This window comes from Gallus gallus, chromosome 19, assembly GCF_016699485.2.
Source record: "Gallus gallus isolate bGalGal1 chromosome 19, bGalGal1.mat.broiler.GRCg7b, whole genome shotgun sequence".
NCBI lineage: Eukaryota > Metazoa > Chordata > Aves > Galliformes > Phasianidae > Gallus > Gallus gallus.
This window is the reverse complement of record NC_052550.1, coordinates 121,689-136,463: the sequence shown is the minus strand read 5'-3', so window position 1 is coordinate 136,463 and position 14,775 is coordinate 121,689. Positions and strand designations below refer to the sequence as shown.

The 14,775-nt window shown below is 63.7% G+C and overlaps 2 protein-coding genes across 10 annotated transcripts; both read left to right on the top strand.

Moving 5' to 3' along the window:
* Positions 1 to 1,646: 1,646 nt before the first annotated feature.
* LOC121107223 (outer dense fiber protein 3-like) lies at positions 1,647 to 6,350 on the top strand. Of its 5 annotated transcripts, XM_046902508.1 has the most exons (9): positions 1,647 to 1,776; positions 2,080 to 2,120; positions 2,207 to 3,089; positions 3,361 to 3,490; positions 4,045 to 4,245; positions 4,650 to 4,751; positions 5,095 to 5,216; positions 5,384 to 5,524; positions 6,078 to 6,350. In XM_046902508.1, the coding sequence occupies exons 4-9, from the start codon at positions 3,373 to 3,375 to the stop codon at positions 6,159 to 6,161; spliced, it is 768 nt and encodes a 255-aa protein (XP_046758464.1). In that variant the 5' UTR covers positions 1,647 to 1,776; positions 2,080 to 2,120; positions 2,207 to 3,089; positions 3,361 to 3,372; the 3' UTR covers positions 6,162 to 6,350. The 5 variants fall into 5 exon arrangements, with proteins under 5 accessions (XP_046758464.1, XP_040506223.1, XP_046758463.1 ...); XM_040650289.2 differs by lacking the exon at positions 2,080 to 2,120 and having other exon boundaries at positions 2,714 to 3,089; XM_046902507.1 differs by having other exon boundaries at positions 2,080 to 3,089.
* A 2,110-nt stretch (positions 6,351 to 8,460) lies between these two features.
* LOC121107220 (outer dense fiber protein 3-like) lies at positions 8,461 to 13,399 on the top strand. Of its 5 annotated transcripts, none has more exons than XM_040650277.2 (10): positions 8,461 to 8,611; positions 8,698 to 8,826; positions 9,136 to 9,176; positions 9,766 to 10,141; positions 10,413 to 10,542; positions 11,097 to 11,297; positions 11,702 to 11,803; positions 12,145 to 12,266; positions 12,434 to 12,574; positions 13,127 to 13,399. In XM_040650277.2, exons 5-10 carry the CDS (start codon positions 10,425 to 10,427, stop codon positions 13,208 to 13,210), a joined length of 768 nt encoding a protein of 255 aa, XP_040506211.1. In that variant the 5' UTR covers positions 8,461 to 8,611; positions 8,698 to 8,826; positions 9,136 to 9,176; positions 9,766 to 10,141; positions 10,413 to 10,424; the 3' UTR covers positions 13,211 to 13,399. The 5 variants fall into 5 exon arrangements, with proteins under 5 accessions (XP_040506211.1, XP_046758451.1, XP_046758450.1 ...); XM_046902495.1 differs by having other exon boundaries at positions 9,263 to 10,141; XM_046902494.1 differs by having other exon boundaries at positions 9,136 to 10,141.
* Positions 13,400 to 14,775: the final 1,376 nt, after the last annotated feature.

Below are 14,775 nucleotides of genomic sequence, written 5' to 3'. Positions count from 1 at the left end.
AAGTACTGAGTACGTGCGTGCCGTCTGGGAAAACCTTGACATGCACGACACAAGAGACACGCATCAGCTGAAGCTCTTTTGCGCGCAGTTGGGCGGAGCGATCCCCCATGCGTCAGCGCCATAAGAAAAGAATGCCCGCTTCAGAGTGGGGGAAGAGCTCCTTGAGAGCAGCCCTGCGGAGAAGGACCCGGGGGTCCTGGTGGACGAGAAGCTGGACGTGAGCCAGCAGTGCGCGCCTGCAGCCCGGAAGGCCAACGGTGCTCTGGGCTGCACTAAGAAAGGGGTGGCCAGCAGGGAGAGGGAGGTGATTGTCCCCCTCTACTCGGCTCTTGCGAGGCCCCATCCGCAGTACTGCGCCCAGGCCTGGGGCCCCCAGCACAAGAAGCGATCGTGGAACGGGTCCAGAGCAGGACCACTAGGATGAGCAGAGGGCTGGAGCACCTCTCCTATGAAGAAAGGTTGAGGGAACTGGGCCTGTTGAGCTCGCAGGAGAGAAGGCTCCGGGGGGACCTCACTGTGGCCTTCCAGTACCTGAAGGGAGCGTATAAACAGGACGGGGAACGGCTGCTTACGAGGGTGGGTAGCGATAGGACAAGGGGGAATGGTTTTCAACTGAGGCAGGGGAGGTTTGGGTTAGATATTAGGAGGAAGAAGTTTTTCACCCCGAGGGTGGTGACGCACTGGAGCAGGGTGCCCAAGGAGGTTGTGGATGCCCCGTCCCTGGAGGCATTCAGGGGATGCGGCTGGATGTGGCTCTGGGCAGCCTGGGCTGGCGGTTGGCGACCCTGCACATAGCAGGGGGTTGGAACTAGGTGATCGTGGTGGGCCTTTTCAACCCAGGCCATTCTATGATGCCATGAGTCCTAATGCCACGTTGCTCTGAAGGGCTTCCGTTCAGACTGGAGCTCGGCCAGTACCAAGACTGGGTACGCGGACCTCCGGAACTACCACTGTAAGCCACGCTTATTCCTTCAGCGTACCGGGGCGATGGAAGCCAACGCAGCGCTCAGAAGCACAGCGCACAGTGTTTGGGATCCCCGATTTGACATCTTTGAGTGGCCTCCCAAAACTCCTCCTTGCACGCAGCCGCAGCCGCAGCCCTGGCCGGGGAGCCCCGCCCCGCCCCGCCCCGCCCCGCCCCGGGACGGTGCAGGTGCCGGTAGTAAGGCTCCGCGTCCCGCAGGCCCTCCAGCGCGTCGGCCAACGACGGGCAGCGCGGCCCGCGCCGCAGCAGCTCGCTCAGGCCCGGCTCCGCCGCTCGCTCCTCGGCCAGGCGCAGCACAGCGGCCCGGGGGCGGTCGCCGCGCCGTGCGTCATCACACCGCGCCGGGTGCCGATTGGCTGCGCCGCCGCTCGCGGAGCTCTGATTGGACAGCAGGCGCGCGTCGGGCGGCGGTTGAACGCGGCGCGGGCGGTGCTGTGGCGCCGTGCGGGAGCAGGAGCGGGGCTCGGTGCGCTCGCGCCGTTCCTCGGCCCTCATGGCTCCTGCCCGCAGGAAGGCGGCCGCGGGCGCGCGCGGCAGGAAGCTGAGCGCCTTCCTGAAGGACTTCGACCGGGAGGGTAGGCCGCGGGCGGGCGCGCCGAGGCCCGGGCCCGAGCGCAGAGGTCGGGCCCGGGCCGCGTCCGACGCCGTGTCCGTCCCCGCAGTGAGGAGCCGGGTCGAGCAGCTGCGGACGAACGGGGAGCGCCTGGTCAAGGAGATGGAGAACCTGTACGACGTGGAGCTCCTCCGGCTGCCCGCGGCGCTCCGCGAGATGAACTGGCTGGAGTTCTTCGGTACCGGCGGGGGGCGCGGGCGCGGGCGCGGGCGCGGGCGGGGCGGGCTTCCCCTGAAGCGGCGCTCGGAGGCCGTCGCTGAGGAGCGGTGGGACGCGGCGCGCGGGGCTCGCGCGAGCAGGACGCGGGTGGGCGCGGGCGGGTGCGCCGCCCCCTCTGCCCGGGGCCGCTCGCTCGCCGCCGGAACGCCTGCTGTGCGCTGCCCGCTGCTGCGGCGGCGTTACGGCGCACCTGCGTGTGTTGCGGGAGCTGTCCCGGCGACGTGCCGGAGTGACGCTTCCAAAGGAAATATCTTCTTTGTAGCTAAAGGGGGAAGCCAGAAAGTCGTGGAGGAGGCGGTGACGGTAGGTATCCAGCACAAATGGGAACCTTTCCCTCTTGCCTTGTGTGTTCGTGTAGGAGACGAGCCGAAGGCTTTGTGTATCCGCAGGAGAGGAGCGCTGCTGCGATAGCGCGGGTTACGCACGCAGCTGCTGCGTTAAGACTTAGCAGGAGGAGATCCTGTGGTGTCCCCCGCAGGGCTTGCGTGCTCGCGCTGCTCCTTGCCTGGCTTGCCAGGCCTGCTTAATTTCACGGACAATGTGAACAACGGGATTCTGTTGGTTTGAACGTTCCAGAAACTTTGAGGGGGAGAAAAGGAGAAGGGTGGGAGGAGGGAACCCGTGAAAACATCTCTCTGCCCATTGACAGATTCCCTGGGAAGAAGGCAGTGGAGGGAATGAAAGCATTAGCACCCTCGGGACTTTGAAGTAACTTCTGAGGCTCAAACTGTGCCGCGTTGTATACGAACACCAGACGGGTGTTCCCAGCTGTGCTTTTAGGGCTCTCGTATATTTATTTTTATATATACATATATACACACAGAGCTCCAAAGAACAGAGTGTCATTCTCAGAAATGTTCCAGTAGGTTCGAAGTAACGTAATCTCTCCCTTGCAGGTGACGCTGACCGAGCCTCAGGAGCCCCGGGCGGCACGTGGCTAGAAGTGAGAGCTCAGTCCATCTGCAGGTGTCGGCAGCGTGCGCTACGGCTTTGTACTGGTTGGGGTGCGAGGCCGAAAAGGCGTGGCGGGCGTGGCTCCAGGCCAGCCAGGAGATGTCACAGCACAGATGACATCACCCGGAGCCTGTGTGCTGTCACAATGCATTGCCATGACGACGCCGGGCCCTCCCCAAGGACAGCTGGCCGCTGGCTCCAGGCGCCTCATTTGTGAGCTGTGCTGCCCGCAGCCGCTCGCCGTGCCCTGTGCCTGAGAGCAGCCCCAGCAGCAGACTAGCTCAGCCTCATCGCGCTCGTCCTCCAAGGCTCAGAGAGGTGAGGGAGAGCTCCTGCACACGTCAGGCTGCAGAGCCCAGCTGCAGGGTGCGGGCTGAGCTCCGGTGTGCGCGAGGGGCATGCAGCACGAGACTGGCAGGACTGGCAGTGAGCGGGAGAAACTGCTGCCGGCCCTTCCGGCTCAGGAGCTGCAAGCCACGTGGCGGACAGCTTGCGGCTGAGCAGAGGAGACGCGGGGGGCGGGAAGCAAAGCTCACCTGCGGCCTCTGTTGGGGCAGCCCGTCAGTAACTCCTCTGTTCTTGCCTTTAGGTTTGGAGGCACATGCCTGCCAGCATGGACGGAGCCTGGGTGGGGACCTGGAGACCTCATCGCCCACGCGGCCTCATCTCGGCCCAGTTCCCCAGCCCCGGGCCCCAGTACTCCATCCCGGGGACAACAGGTACAGCCACCATCCCCAGGGCGTGAGGCGCACCGGGGACATGGCGGGGCAGAGCAGCTCCCGAGCCTTTCCCCGTTCTGTCAGAGCCTCCTGGCTCCCTGGCGCAGCCGCGAGCCAGGCCTGGCCGAGGAAGGCCGGTGCCGCTGGCGCTGCTCCTTGTGGCCCGGGGAAAAAGGGGCCCGCTTCTGGCCAGCGCAGACTCAGCTTTGCAGCTGTAGAGAGGCGTTACGGGGTCTTGCAGAACAATTGACCCTTAGGGGGCTCTCGCTGTGGAGTGCCTGCACGCGTGGTGCGGGTACAGGCAGCGTGCTGGCCAAAACTCCGCTGTCTTTTTGCGGTGACTTTGCAAGGCACTCGCGCAGCCGTTTGCACTCAGGGACTGACTCTTGTGCGCTCCGAGGCCCGGCACAGCTCGCCTCCAGGGCTCTTGGAGGAAGAAGTCACGCGGGAAGGGAATGTCGGGGCCAGGGCCCGGCGCCTAACTGCGCCTGTTCCAACGGAGCTTGAGACGTGCAGCTGCACAGGGGTGTGCTCTCTTCTGCTTTTCCTCCTAGGTTATGTGGGCCACAGCCCCACCAAAGCCCGTGCCCCCGCCTACACGTTTAGAGGGACCAAACCGCCTGCGGCAGGGAGCTGCGGGCCAGGTCCCTGCTACTTTGTGGAGCCCGCCATCACCAGGAACGGGAAGTACGTGGCTCCGGGCGCCCAGCTCCGGGGACGACCCGCGACGAAGACCACCGTCACTCCCGGACCAAGTGAGTACCACTTGTGCAGCACTTCACCCAGACAAGACGAGCGGGCGGCGCGTTTGCCCGGGGCCAGCTCGCGCCCTGATGGAGCTGTAGGTCTTTTTTGAGAGAACGCAAACCGCTCTGAGCAGCGATAAACGCCCTCGGAGAAGGACAGCTGCCCAGGGCCACGGGCCGAGGGCACAAGGACCCCGTGTCCAAAAAGAACAAGCGGCAGGGGGCTGACGGGAGGGACAGCAAGGCAGGGCATAGCGGCGGGGCACAGAAGAGCGTCCCCGCGTGCTGCCTGTGTCCCCCAGCGGCAATTCTGCAGCTCTTGAGAAGACCCTTTCCTCGGGACAGTGCCTGTGCGGTTGCAGAAGAAGAAGACCGGCGCTTCACGGCTTTCTTCCTCTTCTCTTCCGCCCCAGGTGACTACCGCACCGAGGCAGCCAACAGGCACGTCTTCAAGTGCCCACCGGTGCAGTCCATGGCCTTCCGGCGGGAGCCCCTCCGGACAGACCACCCTCCAGGTACGCTGACCCTGGCAAAGGCAGACCCTTCAGCCTGAGCATCCCGCAGGGACGGGCTGCTGCTCAGCACCAGCAGCGGGCCTACTGCACAGCCTGCGCGGCAGGACGCGGCGCTGGGGCCGCAAGCTTTCTTGCACGACCAACACCTCTGGGCCCGCAGCGGCTGCGGCTGCTCAGGCTCGGAGCTGCTGGCGCTGGCCCAGTGCCAGAGTAGAGGGAGGAACTGGCAGAGGGGCGAGACCTCCCTCCTGCTCCCACCAGCAGGCTGGGCAGGCTGCCCCTCTCTGCTGCTTCCGTCTCCTCCAGCCCCTCGCGCACACGCTCTCTGCTGCTCCTCCTGCAGGTCCTGGCACCTACACGCTGCCCAGGCTGATGGGGCCCAACACAGTCTACACATCGGCCAGCCCCTGCTACTCTGTGAGGGGAAGGAGCCAGCGAGGTCGGTTTGACGAAGACCTTGCCAAGGTGAGCTCTGCCGCTCCTCTTTTCCGCGTTAGCATCCGAACCTGGGCTGCTCCCCCTGTGCCACAGGGGCTTCCAAGCCTGCTGCAACTTTGCTTAACGCAGACTGCCGGGGAAAGAGAGAGCCTTGAATGTGACCCCAGCCCTGTATGGTCGTGACTCTCTTGCAGACTCCGGGTCCTGCGGCGCTCCCCAAAGTGCCTGTGGATGCCTACAAGACCAGGGCGCCCGCGTACACGATGGCAGCCCGACCAAAAGCTGGAGAGGGCAAAGCAGCGAAGCCCGGGCCGGCAGACTACAGCGTAGGCCGGGTAAGGCAGCTGCTCAGCTCTTCCCCTCTGTTTCACAAGCGCGGCCTTCACGCCTCTCCCCCTTCCCCTGAGGCTTCCTCCAGCCCAAGAGCTCCTGGCCGCAGGGACCAAGTGCAGGACAGCAGGCCTGCCCCCTGCCCTCGTGCCACCTGCGAGCAGAGGGAGGGAGGGAGGGACAGCACAGCACGCAGCTTTTTCCTCCCTCTGCTCCTTTTCCCTTCAATGGGACGCGCTGGTCCTTCCCAAGCTCTTCTGGGGGACGCAGCTCAGAAGGGCTCCAAGCAGCATGCCCCCAGCATAGGAGAGAGAGTTAGCTGCGAGCTCCCAGCTGCACACCCGGCCCTCTCCGAGACAGGAGGTGCCCGTAAGCCCACCTCCCCGAGCCAGCTCTGCTCCAGCAGGGAGCTGCACCGGCTTTGCGCTGGCGTTCAGCCCTGCCCGGAGAGGCACCAGGGACTGTCTGGGATCGGAAGGGGTGCGGGACAGCAGGGAGCGAGGGCAGCAGAGGAGAGAAGGGCCCTCGCTGACCTGCCTTTCCTTTTCGCCCTTCCAGGTGACGCTGATCAAGCCCCAGGCGCCTGCATCCACGTTTGGAATCCGGCATTCCCTCTACACAACCCCTCTCATCGTGGAGTGAAACAGCAAAGCCTGGAAGGCCTGGTTTCCTTTCCTGGAACGGAAGGGGAGGGGAAGAGAGAGCGACCATCTGCCGGTTTCCCTTTGATTCCATTTCCCTGCCTCGTGCCTCGGGTTGGGCTTTTGCCCATTTTACTGTTGGATGCTAGCGATAGGAGTAAGTCGTTAATAAAATGTACCTTTATGTATACTTGCTTGTCACTCCTTTGTCCTCACCGCTGCCCACGGGAGAATGCGCCACCGCTTCCTGAAGCCTTTCTTTCTAACAACATTTCTAACGTTGGAAACGGCTGATGCTTGCTTTATCAGTCATTTGCATTCCTGATGTCTGCCCCGCGTGCTGAAGCGAAGAAGAAACGAAGCAAATAGCAAAGGGAGGCCGGCCGCGGGCAGTGCCGCCCTTCCAGCGCCATCAGGTAGATTTTCGCTTTCTTGCCATATCTGCCCGAGTGGATGCACCAGACGCCCCCGGGGATTCCCCCGAAGGGGCACAGGTCTCGGCCCTCGCCGGTGCGTCCACCGCCGTACTGACAGAGGTGAAGAGCGCTACCCCGGCCCGCTGATGAGGCCGCCTGGCTTCAGCTACAAGGGCCGTCATGCTCCAAGCTCTCCTCCGGAAGGAGGATTTCAACCACCCAGCTATATGCAGGGAAAAGAGCAAGGTGAGCTGCAAGCAATCCAGGAGACTGCTGCAGCCTGTTGATGATAACATCCTGCTCCGGGTATCGGACAGATCGGCCAGAGGCGAAGCATTACTAGACCTGGTGCTCACCAATGCGGAGGAGAGCGATCGTGGAAGACCATCGAAGGTCGGAGGCACCGATTAGGACCGCCACCACAGAAAGACCGAGCACGTGCAAGGACGCAGAACCCTACGTTAGTGATGTCAGGGAAAGTACTGAGTACGTGCGTGCCGTCTGGGAAAACCTTGACATGCACGACACAAGAGACACGCATCAGCTGAAGCTCTTTTGCGCGCAGTTGGGCGGAGCGATCCCCCATGCGTCAGCGCCATAAGAAAAGAATGCCCGCTTCAGAGTGGGGGAAGAGCTCCTTGAGAGCAGCCCTGCGGAGAAGGACCCGGGGGTCCTGGTGGACGAGAAGCTGGACGTGAGCCAGCAGTGCGCGCCTGCAGCCCGGAAGGCCAACGGTGCTCTGGGCTGCACTAAGAAAGGGGTGGCCAGCAGGGAGAGGGAGGTGATTGTCCCCCTCTACTCGGCTCTTGCGAGGCCCCATCCGCAGTACTGCGCCCAGGCCTGGGGCCCCCAGCACAAGAAGCGATCGTGGAACGGGTCCAGAGCAGGACCACTAGGATGAGCAGAGGGCTGGAGCACCTCTCCTATGAAGAAAGGTTGAGGGAACTGGGCCTGTTGAGCTCGCAGGAGAGAAGGCTCCGGGGGGACCTCACTGTGGCCTTCCAGTACCTGAAGGGAGCGTATAAACAGGACGGGGAACGGCTGCTTACGAGGGTGGGTAGCGATAGGACAAGGGGGAATGGTTTTCAACTGAGGCAGGGGAGGTTTGGGTTAGATATTAGGAGGAAGAAGTTTTTCACCCCGAGGGTGGTGATGCACTGGAGCAGGGTGCCCAAGGAGGTTGTGGATGCCCCGTCCCTGGAGGCATTCAGGGGATGCGGCTGGATGTGGCTCTGGGCAGCCTGGGCTGGCGGTTGGCGACCCTGCACATAGCAGGGGGTTGGAACTAGGTGATCGTGGTGGGCCTTTTCAACCCAGGCCATTCTATGATGCCATGAGTCCTAATGCCACGTTGCTCTGAAGGGCTTCCGTTCAGACTGGAGCTCGGCCAGTACCAAGACTGGGTACGCGGACCTCCGGAACTACCACTGTAAGCCACGCTTATTCCTTCAGCGTACCGGGGCGATGGAAGCCAACGCAGCGCTCAGAAGCACAGCGCACAGTGTTTGGGATCCCCGATTTGACATCTTTGAGTGGCCTCCCAAAACTCCTCCTTGCACGCAGCCGCAGCCGCAGCCCTGGCCGGGGAGCCCCGCCCCCCGCCCGCCCCGCCCCCCGGGACGGTGCAGGTGCCGGTAGTAAGGCTCCGCGTCCCGCAGGCCCTCCAGCGCGTCGGCCAACGACGGGCAGCGCGGCCCGCGCCGCAGCAGCTCGCTCAGGCCCGGCTCCGCCGCTCGCTCCTCGGCCAGGCGCAGCACAGCGGCCCGGGGGCGGTCGCCGCGCCGTGCGTCATCACACCGCGCCGGGTGCCGATTGGCTGCGCCGCCGCTCGCGGAGCTCTGATTGGACAGCAGGCGCGCGTCGGGCGGCGGTTGAACGCGGCGCGGGCGGTGCTGTGGCGCCGTGCGGGAGCAGGAGCGGGGCTCGGTGCGCTCGCGCCGTTCCTCGGCCCTCATGGCTCCTGCCCGCAGGAAGGCGGCCGCGGGCGCGCGCGGCAGGAAGCTGAGCGCCTTCCTGAAGGACTTCGACCGGGAGGGTAGGCCGCGGGCGGGCGCGCCGAGGCCCGGGCCCGAGCGCAGAGGTCGGGCCCGGCCGCGTCCGACGCCGCGTCCGTCCCCGCAGTGAGGAGCCGGGTCGAGCAGCTGCGGACGAACGGGGAGCGCCTGGTCAAGGAGATGGAGAACCTGTACGACGTGGAGCTCCTCCGGCTGCCCGCGGCGCTCCGCGAGATGAACTGGCTGGAGTTCTTCGGTACCGGCGGGGGGCGCGGGCGCGGGCGCGGGCGCGGGCGCGGGCGGGGCGGGCTTCCCCTGAAGCGGCGCTCGGAGGCCGTCGCTGAGGAGCGGTGGGACGCGGCGCGCGGGGCTCGCGCGAGCAGGACGCGGGTGGGCGCGGGCGGGTGCGCCGCCCCCTCTGCCCGGGGCCGCTCGCTCGCCGCCGGAACGCCTGCTGTGCGCTGCCCGCTGCTGCGGCGGCGTTACGGCGCACCTGCGTGTGTTGCGGGAGCTGTCCCGGCGACGTGCCGGAGTGACGCTTCCAAAGGAAATATCTTCTTTGTAGCTAAAGGGGGAAGCCAGAAAGTCGTGGAGGAGGCGGTGACGGTAGGTATCCAGCACAAATGGGAACCTTTCCCTCTTGCCTTGTGTGTTCGTGTAGGAGACGAGCCGAAGGCTTTGTGTATCCGCAGGAGAGGAGCGCTGCTGCGATAGCGCGGGTTACGCACGCAGCTGCTGCGTTAAGACTTAGCAGGAGGAGATCCTGTGGTGTCCCCCGCAGGGCTTGCGTGCTCGCGCTGCTCCTTGCCTGGCTTGCCAGGCCTGCTTAATTTCACGGACAATGTGAACAACGGGATTCTGTTGGTTTGAACGTTCCAGAAACTTTGAGGGGGAGAAAAGGAGAAGGGTGGGAGGAGGGAACCCGTGAAAACATCTCTCTGCCCATTGACAGATTCCCTGGGAAGAAGGCAGTGGAGGGAATGAAAGCATTAGCACCCTCGGGACTTTGAAGTAACTTCTGAGGCTCAAACTGTGCCGCGTTGTATACGAACAGCAGACGGGTGTCCCAGCTGTGCTTTTAGGGCTCTCGTATATTTATTTTATATGTATATATACACACAGAGCTTCAAAGAACAGAGTGTCATTCTCAGAAATGTTCCAGTAGGTTCGAAGTAACGTAATCTCTCCCTTGCAGGTGACGCTGACCGAGCCTCAGGAGCCCCGGGCGGCACGTGGCTAGAAGTGAGAGCTCAGTCCATCTGCAGGTGTCGGCAGCGTGCGCTACGGCTTTGTACTGGTTGGGGTGCGAGGCCGAAAAGGCGTGGCGGGCGTGGCTCCAGGCCAGCCAGGAGATGTCACAGCACAGATGACATCACCCGGAGCCCGTGTGCTGTCACAATGCATTGCCATGACGACGCCGGGCCCTCCCCAAGGACAGCTGGCCGCTGGCTCCAGGCGCCTCATTTGTGAGCTGTGCTGCCCGCAGCCGCTCGCCGTGCCCTGTGCCTGAGAGCAGCCCCAGCAGCAGACTAGCTCAGCCTCATCGCGCTCGTCCTCCAAGGCTCAGAGAGGTGAGGGAGAGCTCCTGCACACGTCAGGCTGCAGAGCCCAGCTGCAGGGTGCGGGCTGAGCTCCGGTGTGCGCGAGGGGCATGCAGCACGAGACTGGCAGGACTGGCAGTGAGCGGGAGAAACTGCTGCCGGCCCTTCCGGCTCAGGAGCTGCAAGCCACGTGGCGGACAGCTTGCGGCTGAGCAGAGGAGACGCGGGGGGCGGGAAGCAAAGCTCACCTGCGGCCTCTGTTGGGGCAGCCCGTCAGTAACTCCTCTGTTCTTGCCTTTAGGTTTGGAGGCACATGCCTGCCAGCATGGACGGAGCCTGGGTGGGGACCTGGAGACCTCATCGCCCACGCGGCCTCATCTCGGCCCAGTTCCCCAGCCCCGGGCCCCAGTACTCCATCCCGGGGACAACAGGTACAGCCACCATCCCCAGGGCGTGAGGCGCACCGGGGACATGGCGGGGCAGAGCAGCTCCCGAGCCTTTCCCCGTTCTGTCAGAGCCTCCTGGCTCCCTGGCGCAGCCGCGAGCCAGGCCTGGCCGAGGAAGGCCGGTGCCGCTGGCGCTGCTCCTTGTGGCCCGGGGAAAAAGGGGCCCGCTTCTGGCCAGCGCAGACTCAGCTTTGCAGCTGTAGAGAGGCGTTACGGGGTCTTGCAGAACAATTGACCCTTAGGGGGCTCTCGCTGTGGAGTGCCTGCACGCGTGGTGCGGGTACAGGCAGCGTGCTGGCCAAAACTCCGCTGTCTTTTTGCGGTGACTTTGCAAGGCACTCGCGCAGCCGTTTGCACTCAGGGGCTGACTCTTGTGCGCTCCGAGGCCCGGCACAGCTCGCCTCCAGGGCTCTTGGAGGAAGAAGTCACGCGGGAAGGGAATGTCGGGGCCAGGGCCCGGCGCCTAACTGCGCCTGTTCCAACGGAGCTTGAGACGTGCAGCTGCACAGGGGTGTGCTCTCTTCTGCTCTTCCTCCTAGGTTATGTGGGCCACAGCCCCACCAAAGCCCGTGCCCCCGCCTACACGTTTAGAGGGACCAAACCGCCTGCGGCAGGGAGCTGCGGGCCAGGTCCCTGCTACTTTGTGGAGCCCGCCATCACCAGGAACGGGAAGTACGTGGCTCCGGGCGCCCAGCTCCGGGGACGACCCGCGACGAAGACCACCGTCACTCCCGGACCAAGTGAGTACCACTTGTGCAGCACTTCACCCAGACAAGACGAGCGGGCGGCGCGTTTGCCCGGGGCCAGCTCGCGCCCTGATGGAGCTGTAGGTCTTTTTTGAGAGAACGCAAACCGCTCTGAGCAGCGATAAACGCCCTCGGAGAAGGACAGCTGCCCAGGGCCACGGGCCGAGGGCACAAGGACCCCGTGTCCAAAAAGAACAAGCGGCAGGGGGCTGACGGGAGGGACAGCAAGGCAGGGCATAGCGGCGGGGCACAGAAGAGCGTCCCCGCGTGCTGCCTGTGTCCCCCAGCGGCAATTCTGCAGCTCTTGAGAAGACCCTTTCCTCGGGACAGTGCCTGTGCGGTTGCAGAAGAAGAAGACCGGCGCTTCACGGCTTTCTTCCTCTTCTCTTCCGCCCCAGGTGACTACCGCACCGAGGCAGCCAACAGGCACGTCTTCAAGTGCCCACCGGTGCAGTCCATGGCCTTCCGGCGGGAGCCCCTCCGGACAGACCACCCTCCAGGTACGCTGACCCTGGCAAGGCAGACCTTCAGCCTGAGCATCCCGCAGGGACGGGCTGCTGCTCAGCACCAGCAGCGGGCCTACTGCACAGCCTGCGCGGCAGGACGCGGCGCTGGGGCCGCAAGCTTTCTTGCACGACCAACACCTCTGGGCCCGCAGCGGCTGCGGCTGCTCAGGCTCGGAGCTGCTGGCGCTGGCCCAGTGCCAGAGTAGAGGGAGGAACTGGCAGAGGGGCGAGACCTCCCTCCTGCTCCCACCAGCAGGCTGGGCAGGCTGCCCCTCTCTGCTGCTTCCGTCTCCTCCAGCCCCTCGCGCACACGCTCTCTGCTGCTCCTCCTGCAGGTCCTGGCACCTACACGCTGCCCAGGCTGATGGGGCCCAACACAGTCTACACATCGGCCAGCCCCTGCTACTCTGTGAGGGGAAGGAGCCAGCGAGGTCGGTTTGACGAAGACCTTGCCAAGGTGAGCTCTGCCGCTCCTCTTTTCCGCGTTAGCATCCGAACCTGGGCTGCTCCCCCTGTGCCACAGGGGCTTCCAAGCCTGCTGCAACTTTGCTTAACGCAGACTGCCGGGGAAAGAGAGAGCCTTGAATGTGACCCCAGCCCTGTATGGTCGTGACTCTCTTGCAGACTCCGGGTCCTGCGGCGCTCCCCAAAGTGCCTGTGGATGCCTACAAGACCAGGGCGCCCGCGTACACGATGGCAGCCCGACCAAAAGCTGGAGAGGGCAAAGCAGCGAAGCCCGGGCCGGCAGACTACAGCGTAGGCCGGGTAAGGCAGCTGCTCAGCTCTTCCCCTCTGTTTCACAAGCGCGGCCTTCACGCCTCTCCCCCTTCCCCTGAGGCTTCCTCCAGCCCAAGAGCTCCTGGCCGCAGGGACCAAGTGCAGGACAGCAGGCCTGCCCCCTGCCCTCGTGCCACCTGCGAGCAGAGGGAGGGAGGGAGGGACAGCACAGCACGCAGCTTTTCCTCCCTCTGCTCCTTTTCCCTTCAATGGGACGCGCTGGTCCTTCCCAAGCTCTTCTGGGGGACGCAGCTCAGAAGGGCTCCAAGCAGCATGCCCCCAGCATAGGAGAGAGAGTTAGCTGCGAGCTCCCAGCTGCACACCCGGCCCTCTCCGAGACAGGAGGTGCCCGTAAGCCCACCTCCCCGAGCCAGCTCTGCTCCAGCAGGGAGCTGCACCGGCTTTGCGCTGGCGTTCAGCCCTGCCCGGAGAGGCACCAGGGACTGTCTGGGATCGGAAGGGGTGCGGGACAGCAGGGAGCGAGGGCAGCAGAGGAGAGAAGGGCCCTCGCTGACCTGCCTTTCCTTTTCGCCCTTCCAGGTGACGCTGATCAAGCCCCAGGCGCCTGCATCCACGTTTGGAATCCGGCATTCCCTCTACACAACCCCTCTCATCGTGGAGTGAAACAGCAAAGCCTGGAAGGCCTGGTTTGCTTTCCTGGAACGGAAGGGGAGGGGAAGAGAGAGCGACCATCTGCCGGTTTCCCTTTGATTCCATTTCCCTGCCTCGTGCCTCGGGTTGGGCTTTTGCCCATTTTACTGTTGGATGCTAGCGATAGGAGTAAGTCGTTAATAAAATGTACCTTTATGTATACTTGCTTGTCACTCCTTTGTCCTCACCGCTGCCCACGGGAGAATGCGCCACCGCTTCCTGAAGCCTTTCTTTCTAACAACATTTCTAACGTTGGAAACGGCTGATGCTTGCTTTATCAGTCATTTGCATTCCTGATGTCTGCCCCGCGTGCTGAAGCGAAGAAGAACGAAGCAAATAGCAAAGGGAGGCCGGCCGCGGGCAGTGCCGCCCTTCCAGCGCCATCAGGTAGATTTTCGCTTTCTTGCCATATCTGCCCGAGTGGATGCACCAGACGCCCCCGGGGATTCCCCCGAAGGGGCACAGGTCTCGGCCCTCGCCGGTGCGTCCACCGCCGTACTGACAGAGGTGAAGAGCGCTACCCCCGGCCCGCTGATGAGGCCGCCTGGCTTCAGCTACAAGGGCCGTCATGCTCCAAGCTCTCCTCCGGAAGGAGGATTTCAACCACCCAGCTATATGCAGGGAAAAGAGCAAGGTGAGCTGCAAGCAATCCAGGAGACTGCTGCAGCCTGTTGATGATAACATCCTGCTCCGGGTATCGGACAGATCGGCCAGAGGCGAAGCATTACTAGACCTGGTGCTCACCAATGCGGAGGAGAGCGATCGTGGAAGACCATCGAAGGTCGGAGGCACCGATTAGGACCGCCACCACAGAAAGACCGAGCACGTGCAAGGACGCAGAACCCTACGTTAGTGATGTCAGGGAAAGTACTGAGTACGTGCGTGCCGTCTGGGAAAACCTTGACATGCACGACACAAGAGACACGCATCAGCTGAAGCTCTTTTGCGCGCAGTTGGGCGGAGCGATCCCCCATGCGTCAGCGCCATAAGAAAAGAATGCCCGCTTCAGAGTGGGGGAAGAGCTCCTTGAGAGCAGCCCTGCGGAGAAGGACCCGGGGGTCCTGGTGGACGAGAAGCTGGAACGTGAGCCAAGCAGTGCGCGCCTGCAGCCCGGAAGGCCAACGGTGCTCTGGGCTGCACTAAGAAAGGGGTGGCCAGCAGGGAGAGGGAAGGTGATTGTCCCCCTCTACTCGGCTCTTGCGAGGCCCCATCCGCAGTACTGCGCCCAGGCCTGGGCCCCCAGCACAAGAAGCGATCGTGGAACGGGTCCAGAGCAGGACCACTAGGATGAGCAGAGGGCTGGAGCACCTCTCCTATGAAGAAAGGTTGAGGGAACTGGGCCTGTTGAGCTCGCAGGAGAGAAGGCTCCGGGGGGACCTCACTGTGGCCTTCCAGTACCTGAAGGGAGCGTATAAACAGGACGGGGAACGGCTGCTTACGAGGGTGGGTAGCGATAGGACAAGGGGGAATGGTTTTCAACTGAGGCAGGGGAGGTTTGGGTTAGATATTAGGAGGAAGAAGTTTTTCACCCCGAGGGT

Bases quoted from the DNA above. Each gene is read 5' to 3' on its own strand.
- LOC121107223 (XM_040650289.2), top strand. From the start codon at position 3,373: ATGCCTGCCAGCATGGACGGAGCCTGGGTGGGGACCTGGAGACCTCAT. The intron at 4,752-5,094 runs GTACGCTGACCC...CTCCTCCTGCAG, and splicing joins CCGGACAGACCACCCTCCAG to GTCCTGGCACCTACACGCTG. The intron at 5,525-6,077 runs GTAAGGCAGCTG...TCGCCCTTCCAG, and splicing joins CAGACTACAGCGTAGGCCGG to GTGACGCTGATCAAGCCCCA.
- LOC121107220 (XM_040650277.2), top strand. From the start codon at position 10,425: ATGCCTGCCAGCATGGACGGAGCCTGGGTGGGGACCTGGAGACCTCAT. The intron at 11,298-11,701 runs GTGAGTACCACT...CTTCCGCCCCAG, and splicing joins CACCGTCACTCCCGGACCAA to GTGACTACCGCACCGAGGCA. The intron at 11,804-12,144 runs GTACGCTGACCC...CTCCTCCTGCAG, and splicing joins CCGGACAGACCACCCTCCAG to GTCCTGGCACCTACACGCTG.